Here is a 24,075-nt window from a genome sequence, read left to right as displayed (position 1 = left end):
TGCATTGGCCAGTCTCATGCAAATCCAGTACTGAAAAGTTGTGTGCATGAAAATTGACAAGAGAGATATTCCTCATGCCCTTCCAGCTTTCCAAATACTCCTCATCAAAACGTTAATTTAAAAAAACCTGCAATTCTCTGATCCAGTCATACTGTTACTCATGCAGCCTGCAGAGCATATGAACTGCTCTTTTTCCCCACTTTCCATAACCCATTAAACAGCAGCTTTTAAGATGTTTTCAACATTAAACAACACTCTCACCTCACCTGTCTACACCTGTTGCATCTCCATGCAGAGAACTGTGCCAGTGAACTGGAAGGAATTCCACCCTGCTCACTTTGCGTTCCTCCAAATACTTCCTAAAGTGAGTCTGCAACAACTTCAGAGAAACAGTCCTAAAATCATCAACTGTGAAGAAAAAAGAATAATGAAAATCTGATAGCTGCAGTACTCACGTAACACACAAATAGCTCCTCCTTCCCCTTAATTTCACAGATAGTCAGAATACAAATGATGGAAATTGAAAACTGGAAAAATCTTTTCAAGTATTGCTATTCTAACAATAAGAAAGTCCTCATTTTTTTTAGTGTGGATTTTTTAGTAAGCTTCTATTCATCTTACAATGACTACTTGTTCACTCCATAAGCAGACAGGGCTTTCTTAATTTACTAAGTTGTAACACAGTGTATTTAAAAAAAAAAAGGCAAACACAAAACCACATATACAAGCCACAAAAAGCAAACACATCCACTCACACTACAGAAAGAAAAAGCAAAAAAAACCAATCAACCAAAAAACCCCCCTCACCACACATCCCCAAACCCAAATCAGCCTGCAAGTGTGATATTGAGAACTAGTAATAACAGCTAAAGCTTCAAGTTTGACAGAACACAGATTCTGCCTTTGGAAAATAATCATGACAAAAATTGAACTTCTTAACATTAGAGACTTTTCTTTAAAAAAAACTTATAAAGACATGCTTATCTGAATATGAGCTAGAGAGAGCTACATTTAAACAGCAAGAATACAACTGCTCATCATACAAGCCCAAACTTACCACATTCAACAATGCTTCTAAATCTCAAGTCACATACAGGACCTATGCCATGAACCATAAATACCAGATGGTCAATTTGGGACATTTCTCCTGTAGAAAAAAAAGGAAAACATTCAGAGTACCAATATATACAGCAGGAGTGAAGTTCAGAGTCTAGCAAGTGTAATACACACTTGTTTAATAAAGCCTATTACATAACATGGTTCAGGACATAACAGAGCCCACAGGATTAAAACATCCCAAAACCAGACAACCTCAGCAAACAGCTGAGATGAAGGAATAAATTTAATCTTTAGACTCCAGGCACAAACAGCACACAGCCACTCCAACCACTATTGTCCAGCTTTTGCACAGATCCAAACTGCTCTGCAGACCCAAGAGCACCAGGAATCCCATCACCTACCATCAGGAATCTCATCGTGGTCATCATCAATTCCACGTTTCACTACCCTTGGCCTTGCCTGCCCATCTTGAGTGGTGCCCCATTCATCTGGTGCGGCAGAAGGCTGGAACTGGACTATGACCTGCAACAAATACAGTGTCCAATTCCAGCACAGAAAACCCTCGTGACTCACACTGTTAGTCTGAAAGCACTGCATAGTTCAACATACTTTTTGATTGCTTTGCCTTTCATCTGAAAATCAAATGTTTTCTTCCACAAAATCCTCATTAGTGTGAAAAGCAAACTGATGACTCAAAGTAACCACTAGGTGAATAAGCTGGGCCTACTCAGTGATTCTGAACCATTTGAACTCCCTAGCCAAGCATTATTCAAGCTCCTCCTTCCTAGTCTCCAGTATCCACTCTTACTTAGCAGATTACTTCTAATGTGAGGAAAATGAATGCTACCTAATTTACAGTAACTCTATCACAAGGAGAAAATGGAAAAAAAATAAGTGCAGCGCTTCCCAGGGAAGGACAACAGCACCTGAAGTAATCCAGAAACCCTAAAAAGTGAGTAATTCAGTAGTACAGTTGTTTATAGGATTTACAGTCTGAACTCGTATTCATGACACCAAGTGATTTAAATGTTCCTTCTCTGGATTTTTACTGGACAGAATTCCCTAACCAGCATTATTAAACACTTCAAGTAGGAGCAACCATAATTCTTTCTGTCCCTTGGATAGTTCTGTGTATTAGTTACTGCATCTGTGATAAGTGAACAGTATTGATCAATAAGACTGAAGTCCATGTTTTAATCACATGAGACTGTTCACAGAGTATTTAGAATAACATGTAAAGCTTGTCTTGCCATACTTTCTCATGGCCTGAAAATAAGCAGAACCCTTTTCAAGCCTTAAAGAAACTATTTACCTCATAGCTAGATTAATGCTCTTCTCTACATGAAAGCTCTTAGTTTTAATTTTATTTGGTACAGACTGAGGTTAAACTAATTCAAATTGCTTACCATTTGCTGCCAGTTATGCGTAGCCAAAATATTTACTATGCAAACCCTTGTTCTCTTTAGGTTTCAGAAAGCACTGTCTTTTAACCACATGACAGCACACTGACGCAACCACAAGTTCAGTGTTCTGTAAACTTGATCATCTTTAATGCACACACACCTAGAACAACCAACTGGTATGTTTCATGCAAGATTAAGAGCAATTCAATTTATGCTTCCATCCATTTGCTCGCTCCCCCTTAATGATTCCTGCAAGACACAACTGCCAAAATCTGTTACCTTGGGATTATGCATAACAATTGTCTCCCCATTTGGAAATTCAAGTCGCCGATGCCATTGATTTGTAGTTACAGCCCTTTTATATTCTGCCTGAAACAGAAAACAAGTCACACAAAGTCAGCATGGCAACGTTCTCAGTATTTTGTGGCTTCATGTAATGCTACAGTTAAAATTGACATAACTTTATATAAAAATGTCACATGTAGAACTACACAAGCAGATTTAGATCACAGCAGTGCAGGACTGATGCAGGAGCAATGTGGCCTTCTAGACACTCCTCTTTCCAGGATTTGCTTATGTTCCAGAAAGCACACTCTGAAAATCATCTTCATGAAATAGAAAAAACTGTTTTCTAAGGTGATTAACACAATGAACTAACAAGATCTGTGTGACTTACTGACCTCCAACTTGTCACTGAAGTCCTCAGTGTAAGGGATGAAGCGGCTGTCCTTGTCTCCCTTGTAGAACCACAGGCAGCGCCGCACCTCCGAGGGCTCCTCGTCCCAGTACACGGCTTTCCTCACGCGCTCGTACAGGAACACGTCGTAACGGCCACCATCCGTGCTCAGCACCACGCTCTCGGGGTCAGGCTGGACTGGGGGACACAGCCACATGTGTTACCACACTGACACTGCTCTGCTCTGTGCTCAGCACCACGCTCTCGGGGTCAGGCTGCACTGGGACACACAGCCACACTGCTCACCACACTGACACTGCTCTGCTCAGCACCATGCTCTTGGGGTCAGGCTGCACTGGGACACACAGCCACACTGCTCACCACACTGACACTGCTCTGCTCAGCACCATGCTCTTGGGGTCAGGCTGCACTGGGACACACAGCCACACTGCTCACCACACTGACACTGCTCTGCTCAGCACCATGCTCTTGGGGTCAGGCTGCACTGGGACACACAGCCACACTGCTCACCACACTGACACTGCTCTGCTCCCTCCAGCCCCAGCCACTCCTGTGATCAATATTAGGCCATTAGGACTGACAGTCACACCATGGCAGAGAAGCTTTGTAACACTGAGATGCTTCTAGAATGCTTCTATATGCTCTGTACACAACAAAACACTTGGAAAAACTTCCAAATATGAATACTTATTCCAGAACTCAGTTTAACAAAAGGGCAACCCAAAACACAAGTAACAAGGAGTTCTATATGAAAATCTGATATCTATTTGGTTATATTACATATATGTGTATATATATATATATATATATATATATATACACAAACACATACACACACACATATATATATATTATATATACACACATATATATAATATATATATATCCAAATCATCTCAACACTGACAGCATCAAGCAGTGATGATGTCAGTGAAATAAATTAAGTGGCACAAAACACATCTTTAAAACATTACTCATTACTGCCACATACATGAGTGGCATTACCCCAATATTTTCCTTTAGTCCTTCTGCACACCTCTGGATAAGACAGGACTTACCAGAATTATAGACCTCCTCTAGTTTTGCTGAATCCAGAATGCTGAATGGCATCCATATTTGCTTGTCCTCCACCTCCTTACAGTAGAACCAGTGGGGCTGAACTGGCTCATATTGGTTCTGTAGCAGCACAGGAGGGGCTGGGACCAGGGGCCCTGCAGGCCTGGCAGGCTGGAGCTGGGACTGGGACGGTGGGAACTGAAAAGAGATGGGCTCAGCACCTCAGTCTCACAGGGTTTTTACAGAACTCTTCAGATTATGCTATAGGGAATACTCTGAACCTTTATTTCAAACATGTTTTCCTCCCCAAGAACATTACCTTCCATTCTAAAAATATTGTCCATTTCATCATGTGTTTGAGAACTTACACCTTCTCAAACTGAGAAAGAATGTGAATTTCATTACCACAAATGATTATCTAAAACCAGTGAGATTTCAAATATTCTCTTAAATTTTCAAAACTTGAACGGAACTTATTTCTTACAACCACAAAATTTGACATGAAAATAAAATCATATTTTTCTCATTGTTCATTTACATATAATTATGCTTTTGCACAAAGACTCCCCATTTTAACAAGTGGCCACTTCAGCTATAGCTCTCTTCCTGCAAAGTGACCAGAACAGGCAGATTTCAAACTCAAATGTAGCATCAGTGGCACAAGAAAAGGAACTGATTTTCAAAGGGTCTACAGCCTACATAAAGGTGAATTCACACAAATGGTACAAAAATCTCAATAATTACAACCAAAAGCTGATGTCAGCAGTAGCAACTGCCTTGGCTGACGATACATTTCAAGGGAAAAAAAAAAAAAAGGGCACCAACAAAAACAGCTTAAAAAGAGATTTTAGCCCATGTCTTTGAAGTGGCTAAATGACCTGATTTAAAACTGAGGCACAAAAAATACAGCAGCACAGCTAAAACTCAGCAAACTCAGAAATCCACAGAAAAGAGCAACAGAACTTCACAACCTGGCTTTGTTTCTGATGCCCAGAGGCTCACAGAGCCACAGCCTCAGGGTACACTCACTTCAAAGATCAGGAAGTTTTCCTGGAACAACAGTTCCAAGCTACTTCTAGTAAAAAGCTTTTGCTGCTATAAATGGTTCAAGATTTCTCCTGGGGTTTTTTTTTTTTTTGCAGAGAAGAAAAATCTTCAAAAGACAAAACACCCAGTTGAAAGAGGAAAGTGACTTGTTTTGCTGTGGCAGCAGGAGGAGTCACATACCTGTGTCAGTGGCCCCGGGGGTGTCTGGTACATCTGCACAGGTGGCACGGGGGACGCTGTGGCAGGGGGGTGGCTCTGCTGCAGCTGCGGTGGGGTGAGGTAGGGGTTGGCCCTGCTGCTCAGGGTGGTGTGCCTGTAGGGGTTGTAGCCCTGCTGCTGTGGGGTCCCCACGGGCAGGGCAGTGCTGGCAGGTGGGGGACAGCTCTGCTGAGGGGGCTGGTATGGCGCCATTCCCACCTGGGAAGTGGGTGGAACACTGTAAGACTGGGATTTGGGAATATGTGGTGAAAAAGCATTTTGCCCATCCTGGGAGCCAGACCCGAGTGGAAGTGATGTGGGAGGTCTGGAGAAGGCTGGTGCTTCAACAGGGGTTGAAACAGTTGTTAAGGGTGGCTGCCCAATACTCCCGAAGGGATCACTGCTGCTGGGAACTTGAGAGAAGTAGCTGAAAGTCTGTGGTGGGTTGGGGCTGGCTGATGTCTGACCCAAGAAGCTGTCCTCTTCCCCAACGTCTGCAGAATCATCTGCAAAAACAAAACCATCACCAGAGATATTGTGAGAGCTTCAAATCACTGCATGGGGTCAAAATGTTCTGTAATACCATCAGCTATGGCCAAAACTCTTGGCCCCCATAAAGTTTGCACATCCTTGATTCAGCACATCATAAAATGAAACAAAAGATATAAAGTCTTCAAGAACACTTAAAATGGACCATGAAAGTCACTCCATGTACACAGAAAAAGCAACAAATATTAAATAAGAAACCAAAATATAACTGGAGTCAGGACCTTCCCTGGGCAATTTGGCAGGCACTAAAACCCCTTCCAACTTCACTTATCCCTCAAAAGCAAGAACAACCTTGGCTCATATCCTTTCACCATGAAAACAGCCAGGACTACAAGCACAGGACTTTATGCTCCTATTTTTAGGATAGAGCTTAAAAACATTCCTAAACAAGGAAAACTTAGAGGTTAAACCATCCATTCTTGCCTGCTCCTTCAGCAGAGCCCTCTCAAGGTTTCTCATCTGACTTGCAAGGTGGCCATACTCATGATCCCAAGCCACTTCATGAGCAGGACCTAGTCCAGTTCTCTAAAAATCCTACTCTAGACTTGCATAAAAGCCACACCTCTGATGCAGAAAAATCATTCTGCATAATTGCAAGAGAGGATTTAAAAAGATGCAAGGCCATGAATGCCCCTTCCCATGGAGAAAATAAATAAAAGAGGTCCTGATCAATCACAGTTTTCTACTTAGCAGTGATCTAGGGACAAGAGGGAACAGAGGAGGTTTGTCACGACTGGAGGTCTCGCAGTAAGCTCACCTCAGGCTGTGATGGCCTGAGCAGCACTGCCTCCCGAGGGAAGTGGAGTCAGTGCCACCTGCAGAAACCAGCAGTGTTTCACCTGCCTGGCAATCAGATGAGCCCAGGCTGTGGGGAAGACAGCACAGAGCACCTCTGCTGCTCAGTCCCCAGGCACAGAGACCAAGAGCCTCTGCAGCTGTGAGCAGCCAACAAGAAATGCCTTTATCCACAGCCAACACACCTGCAATAGGGAGCACCAAGGGAGTACAGGGGAATCCACAGAGAAGTCTCCCTAGGAAGCTGCTGTTCTAATTAATTAATCATAAAAGAGGCAGCTGCCAAGATTAAAAAGAACTATTTTAACCATCTTTTATTTAGTCTGTGCAGACGGTGTCAATTTGAGGCATCACCTGCATTTATCAATTCCTCTTGCTTTCCCTTACAGCACTTGATCCCACTTTGAGGAACAAAGCCAAAAATCTCTGTGTGGAGAACGCTGAAGCCACTTAGACCCAATGAGCACTCCAAAGTCAGGCCTGGGGATCATCTCCCAGCTGCAAGCAGTAGCCATTCATAGTAAATAAAAGGCGTCAGCTTCTAAACAATAAAATCCACCTTCCTTTCACATTTCATAAACAGCGTGGGACAGAGAGAAGCACACTGCAAACCACACTGTCAACTCTCAGCCTTCCCAAACAACTGGCAGCAGAGCAGGTCCTTCACTCACCATGTCAGGCCACCATAAACATGCAGCAGTGTGCCCAAGAGCTCTCAGGGCCTTTAGCAAATGAATCTTCACAAAGCACCTACTATTCTCCAGTTTCAAAAAGGTTTTGGAGATTTAGCCTAAATGCAGCTTTCCTTGCTAAATGAGGGTCACAAAAGTTCTGCCTAAAAAACACCTATGGGTATAAATGTACACTTGTGCAGTTTTCCAACCCAAAACATTACTGTTTATCTTGACTTTTCCTCATTTTGCAAAAACTATGTTGTACAAACAAGCACATCATACAAATGTTAAAAAATGAGTGTACAGCTTTGATGTGTGTCCTGTCCATGCACAGAACAGTCTTTCTTCACCTGTGACTGTGTCAAGCTCCTGTACATCCCTCCCCACACAAGGCAGAGCTTTGTCATTCACAGACTGCCACAAGTGACATCAGTCCATGTTCTCAGTGGGAACACTCCTCCCATCCTACAGTAAATACATTGGTTACATCACCCACACCTGAGCCAGAGAATGCATCTTATTGTCAAACTGCATAGCTCAAACCACTAACTAATCACTCTTGGAGACAGATAAATAAATGAATGACTGCACACAGCTCCCTAATGTTGGCTGCCAGGTGTCAAACAAATCCCTGGATTGATTCTTACTACATTTTACACAATTTAAAATTACGATTACAAATACAAAATATTCCACTCAGCAAGAAGATCCCAACAACACCTGCCTGGACAGATGGTGAGTTCACTTGACTGTGGAAACAGAGCATTTAGCAGGACATGGGCCTTACTTGGACTGACACAGAATGGGGCACAACCTCTGACACTGAAATTTACTCCAGCTGCGAGACCATGAATCCTCACCTGATCAAATTTTAAGTCACATGGAGAGAATAAGATTTACCACATTAATCAAATCCCATCAGATTTTATCTCCAGCTTCAAAATGTTCAGGAAATTGCCAGGTCGTTTGTGTCAAGCTACTAGCCAGATCAACACTTAAAAATGGTTTTATTTTCTTAATGAAAAAATAATGTATATTTGCATGAAGGAAAAACTATGAGGATTGCACAAAGGATTAGTAAATGTATCAACTCCCTAGATACCTCAAGTAAGTAGAAGTAATATTTTAATGCTTTTATCCCTCCTATCCAAAAAATGTGGTTCATCTAAAAAACTATTCCAAAGCCATACTTGGCAAACATTTTATTAAATCTACAGAGAAGTACTGCACTGATTTCCAGCTATATTAATACTTATTCTAGCTAAGATACAGCAGTGCTGAAATGAAGTCTTGAAGACTCAGCATAAAACAGTTTGGGTTAAAAGGGACCTTCAAAGGTCATTAGTCCAATCCCAACATGTGCAACACAGTAAAATTTGAAATATCTGGTCTCTAGATGCATTTCTAATGCTTCAAGCTTTAATCTCTGACTGAACACATTCCCAAAAAAATCCATTCCTTTATCTGAAACTGCCTGAACACCAGATTTTAAGTTACACGCGCATGTGCTGGGAACACCATCAAAGCTTTAGGAGAAAAGGATATTAGAACCAGGATTAAATTAGCAAGGATATTTAAGGTGGCTGCTTAACGTGCTATTTTCAAACCGGGGAAACACAAGATAACACGAGAGAGGGGCTTAAAAAACGCGAAAACATTCAGTACGCACTGAATGGAAGCACTGACGCGTCGGTGAGCTGCGAGCGCGATGATCAGCGCCCGTCCTCAGACACAGCACTAAAAATCACACACACAAGCACTAAGCAGGGGGAAGTAGAAGAAATTAAGTGCCGGAAAGCGGAAAATGCAATCCCGAGGAGCGTCTCTCCTGAGGCACCGCCAGGGACACCCGGCTCGGGGAGCCCCAGCTCCGGGTCCAGCCCACACGGGCCGGGCCCCCCCGGCCCGCAGCCCCCCTTGGAGCTCCGGTTCGGCTCTGGGGACTCCCCCGGCCCCACCGCCCCTTCCCGGCGATGGCGGGACCCGGCGGGACCCCGCACATCCCCTGCGCTCCCGGCTGCCCTCCCTCCCGGTCTCCCCCTCTCCGTACCGGCGGGCAGCAGCGCGGGGCCGGGCGGCGCGGCCGGCGCTTGGCTGACGGGGATGAAGGGCACGTTGAAGCTGAACTCGGTGGCGGAGGAGGAGAAGAGCAGGTTGGTGCCGGCGCCGGTGCCTCCCCCGGGCTTCGCCGCCGCCATAGCCGCGCCCCGGCCACGTCCCTGCCCCGGCCCCTTCCGCCCTCACCCAAGATGGCGGCGGCGGCCGCGCGCAGCCGTGAGGGGCGGGAGGCGGGCCCGGCCGCCATTCCCGCAGGAAGAGGAGGAGGAGGGCAAAGAGGAGGAGGAGGAAGCGGCGGCGATCCCCGCGCTGGGCTAGCGAGCGGGACTCGGCGGCCGCAGAGTGCCGGCAGCCTCGCGGCGAGGCGCGGCCCCGCCATGCCGTGCGTGGGCGACTGGCTGAACAGCCCGCTGAGCATCGTGCAGGGCATCTTCGGTGAGGCGGGGCCCGCGTCCCCGGGCGGCTGCGGGAGCGCCCCGCGGGCGCCCGGAACCGGACGGCGCTTTCCCTCGTGGGGTGGTGGCGCGGGAGCGGCGAGGCGGGCTCTGCGTCTTATGTATCTGTTTGATATCTTATATATCTCGTGTACGGCGTGTGTTTTGGGTTTCCCGTGTATCTCCGGGTTCTGGCGGCAAGGCGGGCTGTGTGCCCGCGCTGCCGAGCGGGGCTGGTGCTACCGCGGCTGTTCCCCTGCTGGGCTCGATCCTCGCTAAAAGAATACCGACATTAAAATGTCCTGTGCCTCGGCTGCCGCCCTTCCCCACCGGGGTGTTGCGGAGCTTTCCCTCCCTTCCAGGAATTTCCTCGCTTTCACTCTGCGCCTCTTGATTGCTCTGAAAGGGTTTGAAATGGGAAGTCAGGGAATTGCAAGGGGAATAAATTAGTCTGAGATACACTGACTTCCCTAAGATAGAAGTGAAAGTTGGGTTTGTGTGATATGCTGGGAGAATGCTGGGTAAAAGTCTCTTATGTGGTGGTAATGGGCACATTGATATGTTGTTTTTTGTAGCCCAAAATGCTCCAAACTCTGACTGGGAGAAGAAGGTAACTGAATACTTCAAGGAGAAATTAAAAGAAAATAATGCTACTAACTGGGTAAGAGTGGTTTTTTTTTTTTCTTTTTGAGTTACACTATCTCTTAAGCTCTGTTATTTTTTACACTTTATTGCAGTGGCTTGCTTTTGATAAGTCCTGCCTTTTCATGATAAGCGTGCAGCTGAATTTCAGGCCAGGCTTTGGGATGTGGAATTTGCACCTCGGCTGCCTTAACCTGAGTGCAAAGCCGGGATGTGAGATCCCAGCCCATCCATCCCCTTGCCTTCAGCACCCCTTTCCCCCAGGCCATCGCTGCCGGGTGCTGCCGCTCTGTAGCACAGTCAGTAGATGGCAGGAGATGACAAATATTGGCATTTTTGGGGAAGTGTGAGTCCTCGCTGTGCACCGCAGGCTGCTGGTTATAAGCCTCTTCTCTCAGGGGCTTTTATCACAATGCTGCAAACTTGTGTGGGTTGAATAAATAGTTGACTGGACCTTCAGGTTTTAAGGAAAAAATGCTTGCTTTTCCCTACTAAAACTGTGCTTTATTGGGCTGGGTCAGGGCTGGTTATGCAGTTTAGCAGGGAAGCTGTGCTTCAGGTTTTAAAAATAAAGTGTGCATAGTTCAAAAGCAGAGTTCAAAAGCTGGTACTTTTCTAAAAGGCTGTAGCAGAAATGACATAATGGGACTGATAAGGGGATTGGAAACTTTCAGATCAAATCTGTTCTGCCTGTCAGGTGAAAATTATTTTTCTCTGTCAGTGGAAGTATTCTGTATTTAGTATTAAGTGGTTGCCTAAATCAAAGCATTAATGGCAAAATTGAGTAAAATTTACAACATCAGAAGGAATTGAAATCATATTTTCTTACTCGAAAGAACCAGGAGGGAATACACTTTTATTAAAATGCCACTTCTTATGGGGCCTCTTATGGTTTTTGGGGCATTTTAATGTTGGACGTGGGCTTTTTCAACAAATATCTTCTCTTCAGATTTAGAAAACCCTATTCATATTGCAAGTTCTTTGAAGTTATACCATGTGCTTAGGCATTGATTTTTTTTTTTTCTTTCTATTTTCCCATTGTCATGTAAAACCGTGTGAAAAAGACTTCCCCAATGCTGACTTGGAAATTATCATACAGGTTTTCCAGGACCTTTTGTTGTAAGAAATTGTGCATGCAAATTGCTCTAGTACTGCTGGTACATAGCACATGGTGGAAGTGCTGTTAAGTAGAAATAAGATAATAAATGCTCTTTAATCCTGCAGCTACAATAAATCTAAGTTTAAAAGTTGGTTTCAAATGTTGTACAGTTTTCCTACAGCTCCAGTGACCTATAACCACTTCTTTCATAGTCCAGTATTTGGGACTGGAATAATTTGGGAGCTGTTAAGTGCCTGAGAATTGTAGCAATTATCTGTAACAGCCATTGCAGGAAGGAGTTGGGATAGATACACTTTGTTACAGCTTAAATTAGGATGGGAGATGCACTCAGAAAATATTAAGTGTGCTAAAAATATAGGGGTTTGAGGAGGAGGATGTACTGGATGGTCAGAGAATTAAGTTTTTGTGCTGGTTTTGGCTCACTTCAGGGCACTGCTCAATATGTACCACCTGTATACAACAGTCTCTCTTTTCACAGGTCCCATCACTGAATGATGTTCCTGTACATTACCTAAAACCCAACAGCTTAGTGAAATTTCGCTGCATGGTTCAAGATATGTTTGATCCTGAGTTTTACATGGGAGTGTATGAAACAGTTGACCCAAGCACAAATGCACGTGTGAGTGAAGAACTGAGTTACTGTTTTAGCAAATGTTTGTCATTTTACTCGTTCTGGTCCTTGTATTTCTCTGGTTTGTGAGTTAAACCTATGGAGTGTGGACTCTGATAGTAACTGTGTCCAGCTCAAAGTGGCATTGGTAGAACCTGTTACGTTTCTGTTGAGGAATAGAAAATGTTAAAACGATGAAAGGTTTGGCAGGATGTCTGTGAGGGACTTTGGGCTGCAGTGATTTTGGTGTGATTCATGTTCAGGATGCTGTCAGAAACAGAGTGATTGCATTGCCTTTTCCCTCTTGACAGGTTTTGCATTTTGGTAAATACAGAGATGTGGCAGAATGTGGGGTAAGTTCTATAAATTATATGAACTTAGAGAAGAAATATTGGATGGAAAGCTGTAGTTTTATAAGTTTGACAGAGCTTCTTTGGTACTTGGCAAGAGATTCCTGAAGATACTGCTCTAAATGCAAAGTTAATCTTTGGTTTGGAAAGCAGAGTATTCATAACTGCTCACTGGCATTCTAATTTCAGCAGGCTTCCAGCGGTTTCTGTTGTATTTAAAATTTGTTTTGGTTGAGTGGAGTGCCCATGACCTTGAAACTGTCTGCTATGGAAAACAGTTACTTTTGGTAGTGCAGTGCAATTTGAATCAAAACATTATATATTCACTTTTTCCTGAGTTATGTCATCTTGCATGCTAATTGTAACTTGTGGGTGAGTAACTGAATCTGTGGGGTTAGTTTAAAAAAAGAAAACAAACTGTAATCAGATTTTTGACAAAATTTCTCTTGGGATTCTAGCCTCAGCAGGAAATTGATTTGAACTCCTTACAAACAGTCACCTCAGAGAGACAGACTTTCTACTGTGTTCCAGTGCCTGGTGAATCAGCATGGGTGAAGGAAATATCTTTTTTGACTGAGGCAGTGTTTTGTTATACAATCAGTGGTCGCAAACTAATTAATTAGATTTAAGGAATACGTTTATTTAATTTTTTTTTAAAGTGAATCTGGAAAGGTGGTAGGTGTAAAAAGAGAAAAAAAGAAAGTTGATGGCGTGTAATATGCACAAATAGAATGCAAATGAATTTAGGAGCATTTGTTTTGATTTAGTAGACATTTTTGCTTGGGAGAGTCTTGAAAACTTCTGTTAATTTCTAGTTGCAAATGCTTAGGAAAAGAGAAACTTCAGTTGAGCCACTGGCATTTTCTACAGCAGGACAGTTACACAGTGAGAGTCTCCTATAAAACACCTGTAGCTGAGCATGTTAAGATTAAGATTTTGTTTAAAAATACCAACAACTAAACCTTAGTGTGGTTGAGTTTTCCCTGCTCTGTCTGAGGCTTCCTTAACCCTTGATGCCACGCCTACATCAGTGCCAGCCAGGCCCGAGTGAGCCCCTCCACCTCCTACACCCCCAGTCGCCACAAGAGGAGCTATGAGGAGGACGAGGACATGGATCTGCACCCCTCCAAACAGAAGGAGCAGCACATGGGTAAGAGTTGGTGAATGGTTGTTCTGGTATCTTTCCAGGATTTGGCAAAAATTCATTGCTAAAAACTGAAATATTGGCAGCTGTTTTCATTGTTATTGTTGTTGCAGCCTTTAGGATGTGGGGGCTTTGTTGAAGTCAGTGGTTTGATTTGAAGGGGTGTGGGAGAGCTTATAGTCTTATATGTGTGTTGTATGACTTGCTGACAATCTACAGAAATTTTTAATATAAACTGGTGTTTATGTGTATTCTGACCTGTTTTTTTTTTTAAATGAAGTTCAGAAAAATGTTACTTTTGCAGTCTGATGGACTGTAGAAGAAAAAGTCATTCCCCTGGTTTAAACATTGCATTTTAAAAATCAGATTTCTGGCCATGTTTGGATTTCCAAGACACATAGATCTTTGCCACCTCTCTCACACTTAACTTGATTACATAAAATATGCACTCGTGAGACTTCTCATATTAAAAGTATATCCTGTCAAGTATATTGCATTATTAAATATGCTCGTCTCAGATATCTTGTTAAATTAGTTTTATTCTGTGTTGCTCAGTGAAGGAAGTTGTTCAGCTCTGCATTTCTGTTTAAAAAGCCTGCAAATCCTGTGTTTTTCAGGCGGTGGAGGTGACATCCATGGATGTGTGGAGCCAAAGAGATTAGAAACAGAAGCTTCTGCAGGTCATCATGTCATTTCTCCCAACTGCTCCCCTCCACTTGACCTAAATTTTCCCTTGCCAGGAGAGAAGGGACCAGCGTGTCTTGTAAAGGTGAGAGGTGGAGAGGTGATGAGCAGGGCTGTGCTCTCAGTGAGGCAGACAGAATCGGCCTTGCAGTGCTTTGTAGGCACAGAAATGTGTCTCAACTCCAGAATTTTGTTTCCAGAGATAATTACATTCTTTCTCTTCACTAACACAGTGTTTCTCTTTTTGAGTGCTGCATTTGAATTGCTGGAATCCTTCAGCAGCATTTATTAGAGCTTGCACCTTCTCACCCCACTTACTTTAAAAAAGATTCCATTATTATATGCTTGAGGGTGCAGCTGGTATTGAGCCCTGGTATTTTTCTTTCAGGATATCTCTAATTGAAAAACAGCTCTGAAAAAGCAAGCTGAAAATCCAATAAACTACACATTTGTGTATTGAATTTGAAATAGACCTTGATTCACTGCTATGTTATATTACTATGAAACTTTACACAACATTTCTCTGCTGTTGCTGTATTGACTTCTCTCTTATTCAGCAAATCTTGATGAATCACAGTAGAATACAACTGTTTAGACTAGTGTGGCCAAGAATGCCAACAGAAAAAGCATAGAATCATAAAACTCCTGTGAACTCCCTGACAACTCCCTTTTCCAGTGTAAGCTTACTGACACTGAGGGCAGGGGGACACCTCTTCACTCAGACTGTTCTCAGGCCACAGTTGAGTCTCCTGAGTTTCCTTTGTCTGACAGTTTTTCTGCTGTCCTGCATCTGGCCCGTCTGCCTCAGCATTTTATGTTTTATTTTCTGTTTGGGGCAGGTCTATGAGAGCTGGGAGAGCTTCAAAGTCAATGATGTGCTGGAGGTGTTTGGTGTTCTGTCTGTGGACCCAGTGCTGAGCATAGTGAACAGTGAAGAGAGGTAAGGCTGCCCTGAAATGCAGGGTTTTATTGCAGTGAGCTGACAAGGAAATGTATAAATACATGGTAATTATGCTTGAGAAGGGAATTTTGATGCTTTAAAATAGCTTGATGAGGAAAGTGTTACATCCAGCATCCTGGAAACTGAAGTCCAATGTGCTCTGGTACATCCATATCCTTGGATACCCAGTGCATCTTTTTTTAGGTTGTTGTACAGTCTGTAAAGCAGAAAATGCTCCTATAGCTAAATGTTTTATACTCTTTCATGTGTATTAAACTTTTAGTGAATGAGTGAAGAGTGAACAAAGCCTTCAGGGAAGCTTTAAAATTATAAAATGTCCTTTTGAAGTAATTTCTAAGTCCATAGAAGTTGTTACCAGAAATGTAAGCATTTCTGAAGAATATAAAAAAAAAGTTTGCATGTGTGCGTGTAGAGTGATAGTGACCAAAATGGGTAAAAAATGGGTTGATTTTTCATTATTTAAGGGATCTCATCTTCTTAATCCATTGATAGAAATTTCCCATTTTACCTGCTGTTCTGCAATTCCTTGCCTGACAAAATACAAAATCATTTAGGATGCAAGAAGTCAATTTTGAAAATAAAACTCTTGACCAACATCTAACATAAATACTGCTAATGTCTTGACCCGTTGCACTCTGAATCATTTCTGCTGGTGAGTTTGTTCATCTCTCTGGCAAGTAGGATACCCAGAGTGCAATGTGAGTCCTTATAGTGCCAACTTCTTAAAAATTACCTCAGCCTGGTCAGCTGCTTTTTGTTATCATCTGTGTGACAGCTAATCCCAGACTGACAGCTCAGTTGCTGTCACAGTGCTTGTGGGTTTTTTTCCTGTGTCATTTCTATAGCAAGAAGACAAAATGGTGGCATTTAGCAACATTTTGAATACAAACAAAAGAAATCTCTTTTAATGGAAAGAGTGGATAGTGTGTGGGTGAACTGAAGTGGCTTTGAAGTAATAAATCCTGACAGTTTTCAAAACCAGTACAAGAAGATTAAATTTGTGCTAAACTTTACTGTCAACTGATAGAGTCACTTTAGGGATTTTACTTTCTAAAAATGAAAATGAAAAATGAAAACCACCGGGAAGAAATTTTGTAAGACCTCTTCAGGGAGAGCGAAACTTGTGTATCTGAACTCTTAAATTAAGAGGTAATACCTCCAGGTTCCAGCAGAGGTACATTAGGATTTATTTATTCACAGTTCTTTTACTCAGCCAGTGATAGAGATGTGATGTGACTGTCTAGAAGATTTTGTCAGGCTCCAGAACCTGGTGGGATATGAAAATCCCACATGTGCTTACAGAGACAAATGTAACAAATGACCTTACTTTTTTTAAAAGCTGCTCTTTAGACTTCAGTACAGGCTGGACAGAACAGTGTGTAATATTTTACTTGAAACTACAGCTTATGTGCAGCAAATAATAAATGTGATTTTTGTTTGTGGGGTTTGGTTTGAAGGTTTTTTGTTGCATTGTTTGCTTTTTTTCTTCAGAAAAATATGGCTTGATTATTTTCTGAAAATAATAGAATCCAGACATTTTGGGTCAAGCCTGCTTTGGTGTTAATATGTCATTATGTAATTGTGTTCAGTACTTGTGGTGTTTATCAAGATCCTAAAGAAGGTGGTTTGAGTGTGGGAGGAGCCAGCAGGAGCTGGGATGTTGTTTGTTCCCTGTTCTTGGCCTGGTTCCAGCTGCTCTGGCTCTGAGGGAGGGACATTCCCCTGGGATGTTTGAGTGCAGCTGTGCTGTGCCCTCTCCGCAGGGACAGCTCCACCCTGGATCCCATGGAGTGCATGGACACGGCCGAGGAGCAGAGAGTGCACAGCCCCCCGGCCTCCTTAGTGCCCAGGATCCACGTGATTTTGGCACAGAAGTTGCAACACATTAACCCCTTGCTGCCTGCCTGCCTTAACGAAGAGGAGAGCAAAACCTGTGAGTGTCTGGGCACTTCCCAGGACGTCTAAACAAATACTGCTTTGCTCAGAGGCAAATGCCTCAACAGCAGGGTTTGAATTTCAATCTTGTTAAATGGAAGAACCATGCAGTGCTGCACAGGATGCAGATGTTTGCGTTTATGTGATGTTTACATTTTTATTTGGCTGAAATAAATGTGATTTATGTGGAGTTTGGTTTTGCATTCTACGTGCCCAAGGATTTCACCAAGTTGTTGAGCCATAAGATTTGATTTGTTTTCAAACAGAGTTGTGAATTGCTGGAAAATTAGATTTCCAATTTAGTGTGATACTGGAAATAAGAAACATACTGATAATATAGAGACTCATAATACTGTGCACAAAATAAGGCAATTCTGCTTTTAAGCAACTCTGCTACTCCTTGTTTGACTGTTATTTTTTTTCACTGAATTATTGCCTGCAGACCTCTGATATTTATAACTTTCTTCCTTGAGTGCCTTGTATTGCTTGTTCTGAGCAATATGTAAGAAGCTTTTTCTGCCTTTAATATAAAGAGGAGCAGCTATGGATTTTATAAATTTGGCTCTACACTTTATACCCTGCTGCATTACACAATATCCAATCTTTCTTAAAAATAATTTCCAAGGAAGTGTTGAGTGATTCAGGTTGTTCAAAGCCAGTTGAAAAAACCAATGAGCATTTGTTTTTTTTTTCCTAGACTGCTTTGGAATAAACATTTTTCTTTATCAAACTGTGACAAACTCAAATTTATGAAGAGGGTGAGAAACAAGAACACTTTCTGACATTTGTCCTCTGCTCTTTTGCCAGTTGTTTCTAATTTCATGTCTGAGCTGTCACCAGTGAGAGCAGAGTTGCTGGGGTTCCTCACCCATGCCCTCTTGGGAGACAGTTTGGCTGCTGAATACCTGATACTGCATCTCATCTCTACAGTGTAAGTATTTACGTGTGTGCTGAGAATTTATGTATTTATCATTTAAAAGAAATCCCTTTCTATGGGGTTCTTCACCAGTCTGTAAATAAATGGCAGAAATAGCTTAAATAATACTTATTCAGTAGTACTTTGTCCAGGTAGAGTTGTCCTGTCACAATACACACAAAGGCAGATTTCAGTGTCTGAGATAACAATAAATATTGATAAAATACCAGCTTTATGGCAGTGTATACTTTCACTGCTGCTTTGAGGGCTGACAAAATCTCCAAGATGCTTTTAAACAGAGGTATGAAAACATCTTTCCTGCTCTGGCTTCTTCTCATGAATAGGACATGCCACTGACTTCCCAAAAGCAGCATTTCCTGACTGCAGGAATTATTGCTTAGGTACATTCTGGGTACTTATTTAATTGAATGTAAACCTGTTTAATGGTAAGTTCAAGGGACCTATTTAGCATGTGATAGAAATTTATTCTTATGTTGATTTGAACTATGTCTGGGTGAAAGAGCAGCATCCTTTGAGTCATTAATATCTGAAGTGTGAAACTTCAGAAATTATCGTTGTCAGGCCCAAGTTTAATGTTAGTGATTTTAGTCTTCAAAATCAAAATGAGTTGTTTTCATTCTTTTTAGTGGGACTGTGAATGTTCCAACACTTAGCCTAGAATGTATTTTCTCTCTTAGCTGGTATCACAAAAAGGTTGACAGTTGTCAAGAATGGGGAGAAGATACACAGTGAGAAGAGGGAGAGGAAAGCTGAGGGCAGGTAAAGGAGATGAACAAGTGTGATAAGGAGGGAAGTTGAGATTGGGCAGCAGAAAGGAAAAGAATGAAGTGTGTTCACTGAGTAACAGCAGAGCACAGGGAGAACAGAACGTCTGGAACACCATTGCAGGGTGCCAAGCACTGTAAATTACTGCTTTTGTGTGGTGCTGTGAGGAGCAGCTTCGGCCTGGCTCAGCTCCTTGGGCACTGCAGAAGGAAGGCAGAAGAGCTGGCTGATTTTGGGGGGTGTGTGTGTGTGTTGAAATCCTGCTGGCTGTCAGAGACACCACACCGTGCTGAATGCCACCTGTACCCAGTGTTAGCCAGGTGTTTGCCTAACCTGTGCTGCTTTTGGTGCAGCTATGGCAGACGGGATGTGCTTCCTCTGGGAAAATTCACCGTCAACCTGAGCGGCTGTCCCCGGAACAGCGCCTTCACGGAGCACCTGTACCGCCTCATCCAGCAGCTGGTGCCAGCAGTAAGCATCGCCTGGGCAGGGCTGGGGCACCTGTTCTCACTGAGCCAGCCTGGGCAAAGCTGAAATGCTTCCTGCTCCCCATGTAGAGAACAGGTGACGCTAGAGATGTGTGTTGGAGTCTGTGTGCCTCATCATCTAGGATGAATATGCAATGAAATCCCCTCCTCTGAGGTATTGAACTGACAGGGAGATGCTGCATGCTTTATTTGGTCCTTCTGGGTTGACATGTTTAGACATTTGGGTTATTTAATTATGGTGTCGTTTACTCAAGTTTGTGGATACTGCTCTGCAGAAAAGCCACAGTAATTCAGTTTGGGGTCACACTAGCAGTATTGCTGCAATAAATCATTTATGGTTGAGCTCATCCTAGATGTGCAGAACAGTGATAGGAATTCCCGACAGCAGTATTTTCCCTTGGGAAATTTTGAAATACACAGCATTTGGATATTTGGGATAACGCGTTGCGGTGACAAGTTTTGCTTTGCTGTGCAGATTCCCAGCCCAGCTGTAGCTGCAGGAAGCAGCATTCCCTGGGGAGGCTGGAGGACTCCAGGTGCTGATGGTTTGTTTCTCGTTGCAGTCCTACCACCTCCGCATGAGCATCGAGAGCATGAACCACTCGCGCTTCATCCCGCACAAGGACTACGCGGCCAACCGCCTGGTCAGCGGGCTGCTGCAGCTGGCCAGCAACACCTCCCTGGTCATTGATGAGACCCAGCTGGAGCAGGGACAGCTGGACACAGCAGGTACACAGCTTTTGCTGTCTGCAGGCTCGTTTGGGAGGTTAAAAGCTGCTGTGTTTTAAGACAGGGGTGATAATCGTGTCCCGCTGATAAGGGGTCTGTTGCAAAACTGTTTGTGGTTTCTACATCCTATTGCATTGCTTTGAAGCAGCTTCCTGCAGCCTTCTCAGCCAACTTAAGACAAATTGGGAGAATTCTTTATTACCAAAATAACTCTGATTCATTGGAGTGGCCTTTCAGTTTCCTGTGATAGTGCATGAAGTGGGCAAAGCATATGCTGGTGCCTTATGCTCTATATTTTTACTGTATATCTGGAAACCATCCATGAGAACACAGCTAAAAACTGGAGAAAAAAAAAATTGCTATTACTGTGTTAAAAATAGTGGGGATTCTATCTCACACGCTGATGTAGCACTGTGTGTAGCATGCTTTCAGCAGAGCTTTAGAAATTAATTTAATTATAACTCACATAAAAGAGCTGAGTTGCATTAAAAACTCAGTACCTGGAGAATGCACAGTACAGGTGTCTTTGAGTCCTGGGGTTGTCCTGTGCAGGGCCAGCAGCTGAAGCCCAATGATCCTTATGAGTCCCTTCCAACTCAGGAGATCCTGTGAAGCAAGAACAGGAAATCACTGCAAGTAACTTAATTTTAAAATAAAAATGGTCTCTGGAGAAAGCTGCTTTGGTTTTTGTTTTTTTTTAATTACTGCTCTTAGAAGTTGCTGCTTGAAATTATTCAATTGCTTTTGAGTTTTCAGTATTTTTTGCTACTCAGCTTTAGTAAAACTACAAAATTTTGCTAAAGAAAATAGTAAAATGAGTAACAAGCTCTGCATTGTCTGTTTCCAAAAAAAAATTAGTTAAGATATCATAAACTCCCATTTAGAGAGAGCTCTTGCTGTGCTGGTTTACAGGCTTTCTAAAATGTTTGTAATGTCTAAAAATACTCAGTTTTTAATGAAAAAATAATATTTTAGTTATTAAAAGTTGCAGATAAAAAAGGCTTGGTAATTTTGTTTCTTTTTTGCTGATGTGATATTGTTTTCTACTGAATTTAGAGTAAAGAAGTAAAAAATTTTCATTTCTTACAGCAGCGTTGGGAACAAAATTTAATCCTAGAGAAGAGTGTCTTCAGATGTAGTAGTTGGTTTGGAGCACTTGGAAGCTGCAGCTTAGAAATGTCAAATGGAAAAATGTTCCAGAAGTCAACCCCAATATTAAATTTGCCTCTATTTGCTATCCTTGCCTTTATTTACAATGTACTAAATTATCACTAAGTATTTACAGGCAAAACCATAACAGTACTTTTGTCATTGATGCAGTAAGTGCTGAAGAGAAATGCAGTTGTTCAGGTACATGATGGTATTTCAAAGAAAGAATTCCAAGAGTCAACCAGTTAATTTGTCGATTTTAACATTTTATATTTTAAATAACTTAATTCCAGGTAAGGCGAGTGAGTACTATTAAAAAATTCAGCAAAATTAAATTGGTGATGTTTTTCTGCTGTTGAGGAGAGATTTCTTTTTTGGTTTTTCTCTAAACAGATACCTGGCTTTGTAGGGCCAATGAAGACACGAGCTATAAACTTATGTACTAAGCCAGGCAAAGTTTAGGCCTGAAATCAAGAATTCTTAATTTTGATTCACATTAAGAAGGGGTTGTCTCTGCCTGGAAGACAGCTCAGACACAAGAAGGAGCAGGATGATTGCAGGAATCCTTCTGCTGGCTGCCCCTCAAAGACAGATGGGAAACAAAAATCAGGGCTGACTTTTGTTTTGGTCCAGTGCTCAGAGAATTTGTTCTTGCTCTTGCAGGTGTCCGTAATGTGACAGCCCTGGGTAACCTGATCACTTGGCAGAAGGTGGATTATGACTTCAATTACCACCGGATGGAATTCCCATGCAACATTAATGTTCTGATCACTTCCGAGGGCCGCTCGCTCCTGCCGGTATGGGAAGGGCTTCCAGCTTCTGCTGGGGAACTGCAGCTGGCAGCTGCTGCCAGAGCAGGCCCTGCCAGGGACAAGTGGGGACAGGAAACATGTCTTGTGACCAGGGAGGGTGTGACACTGGCAGTAGCTGCTGCCTTCTCCCCCGTGGCTGGAAAACAGATGGAGCTTCCCTCCTCCTTTCTGAACATGGTGAGGCGGTGAAGGGCGCAGGGATGGGTAAAGCTGCAGAGATGTGCTGCTCTCCAAGCCTCCCTCGGGCATGGTGGGTTCTGAGGTGATGGGCACAGATGTGGCACTGCCCCTGCAGTAGCCTGAGCTTGCAAACATCTGCTCTCTGACGTGCCAGCTTTGTCTGCTGAGCCTTGCTCTCCTGCTTGAATCAGGAGCTGTTCAAAGCATGAGCTGGACAATGTTTCGAGAATTCTTACCTTAGCTCTGGGAAATAGTGACTTCTGCTGCTTCTGAGAGTAAATTAGTCTTGGAGTAGAAAATAGTGGGATGTGGAAAGAGATGAAATGTGATTTTCTCTTTCAGTCAGATTGCCAAGTCCACTTACAGCCACAGATAATTCCCCCGAACATGGAAGAGTACATGAGCAGCCTTCTGACTGCAGTGCTGCCCTCCGTGCTGAACAAATTCCGAATTTACCTGAGTTTATTGAGGCTGCTGGACTACAGTATATCTGATGAGGTGACCAAGGTAGGGACACGTCCCCAATATGTTTTCAGCGGTGTATTTGGATAGAAAGCACCTTAGTAGACAGTTACTCTACTTGCCCTGTCCGTGATTCTCCTTTGAGTTTTACAAAACCCAAATAGAAGCATTTTCACATCCTGACTGTGCCTTCAAGGGTTTGTAAAGTATATACTGAATTTATTACAGGTAGGAACAGTGCATGTAACCTGCTTTCTAATGCTCATTTGGCAAATGGGTTCTTTTCAAAGATGAGAAGTAGCCTGCTTTTGCTCAGACTCGCTTCTGGGCAGCAGTGAGTTGAAACGCTGAAATCTAAAGGTCGTTACAGTGTTCAGCTCCTCAAAAGCTTATCTCCTCCTGGAGATCTGGTTTGCTCCATAATTCCATGCTATGTTGTTCCAGGCAGTGGAAGAAGACTTTGTGGAAATGCGCAAGAACAACCCCGAGAGCGTCACGGCCGATGACCTGCACAAAATGCTGCTGGTGGCCAGGTGGGTGTGGCGCTCTTGTCACCACTCAGGGCTTCCCAGCAAGCTGAGCCCTTGGGCCGCAGCTGAATTGTGCCAGCCAGAATCTCCTCTGCCTTCTTCCTCTTAGTTAGGCAAAGTATTCCCTCCCTGCTTTCATCCCATGCTTTCTTACTCCTGGAGCACAGCGGGGTGTGAGCTGTGCTGGGCTGCAGGAGCTGTTCCCGACGGGCTCTTTGTGCTCCCCAGGTTCCTGTCGCTCAGCGCGGGGCAGACGACGCTGTCCAGGGAGAGGTGGCTGAGAGCGAAGCAACTGGAGGCGCTGCGCAAGGCCAGGCTGCAGCAGCAGCAATGTGTCAATGGCAATGAACTTTAACACCTGCTGGATGTCACCCTGAGAACGTCTCTAATCCTAGGTGGAACCCAGACTAAGATTGGAATATTGTTTATACCAGTTTTTGTAGATAATTTATACCAAAAAAGTTATGGATATTTACCCTTGCGGTCTGAACACGCTTAACTCTGTTCAGTCGCCTAAACATATTTTATGGAATTTTTTTGGACCCTGTTTTGTAATTGAAAATTGGTAACATTGAGCAAATTGTTTGATATTAAACTTTAATACTGA

General features: G+C 43.1%; 2 protein-coding genes across 3 annotated transcripts in view; one reads left to right on the top strand and one right to left on the bottom strand.

The window, feature by feature from the left end:
• LOC119702375 (SEC23 interacting protein) overlaps positions 1-9,712 on the bottom strand; it is a 21,380-nt gene extending 11,668 nt beyond the window's left edge. Inside the window, exons 1-8 of the mRNA XM_038140326.1 lie at positions 9,529-9,712; positions 5,443-5,966; positions 4,218-4,413; positions 3,143-3,336; positions 2,742-2,831; positions 1,461-1,581; positions 1,058-1,147; positions 267-408 (exon numbers count right to left, since the gene is read on the bottom strand). Coding sequence (XP_037996254.1) covers positions 267-408; positions 1,058-1,147; positions 1,461-1,581; positions 2,742-2,831; positions 3,143-3,336; positions 4,218-4,413; positions 5,443-5,966; positions 9,529-9,676 — 1,505 coding nt within the window. The 5' untranslated portion in view covers positions 9,677-9,712. The remainder of the gene's footprint in view (positions 1-266; positions 409-1,057; positions 1,148-1,460; positions 1,582-2,741; positions 2,832-3,142; positions 3,337-4,217; positions 4,414-5,442; positions 5,967-9,528) is intronic.
• Positions 7,055-24,075, top strand: LOC119702376 (minichromosome maintenance complex binding protein). 2 transcript variants are annotated; one of them, XM_038140327.1, is made up of 16 exons: positions 7,055-9,631; positions 10,546-10,631; positions 12,211-12,351; positions 12,654-12,695; positions 13,151-13,252; positions 13,713-13,842; positions 14,454-14,605; positions 15,360-15,460; positions 17,245-17,414; positions 18,224-18,347; positions 19,472-19,589; positions 20,170-20,335; positions 22,148-22,281; positions 22,819-22,983; positions 23,383-23,471; positions 23,697-24,075. In XM_038140327.1, the coding sequence occupies exons 3-16, from the start codon at positions 12,277-12,279 to the stop codon at positions 23,821-23,823; spliced, it is 1,695 nt and encodes a 564-aa protein (XP_037996255.1). In that variant the 5' UTR covers positions 7,055-9,631; positions 10,546-10,631; positions 12,211-12,276; the 3' UTR covers positions 23,824-24,075. The 2 variants fall into 2 exon arrangements, with proteins under 2 accessions (XP_037996255.1, XP_037996256.1); XM_038140328.1 differs by lacking the exon at positions 7,055-9,631 and adding an exon at positions 9,710-9,971.

Source organism: Motacilla alba, chromosome 6, assembly GCF_015832195.1.
Source record: "Motacilla alba alba isolate MOTALB_02 chromosome 6, Motacilla_alba_V1.0_pri, whole genome shotgun sequence".
Lineage (NCBI taxonomy): Eukaryota > Metazoa > Chordata > Aves > Passeriformes > Motacillidae > Motacilla > Motacilla alba.
Note: the sequence above shows the minus strand (reverse complement) of the source record. Positions and strands in the feature narration are given on the sequence as shown.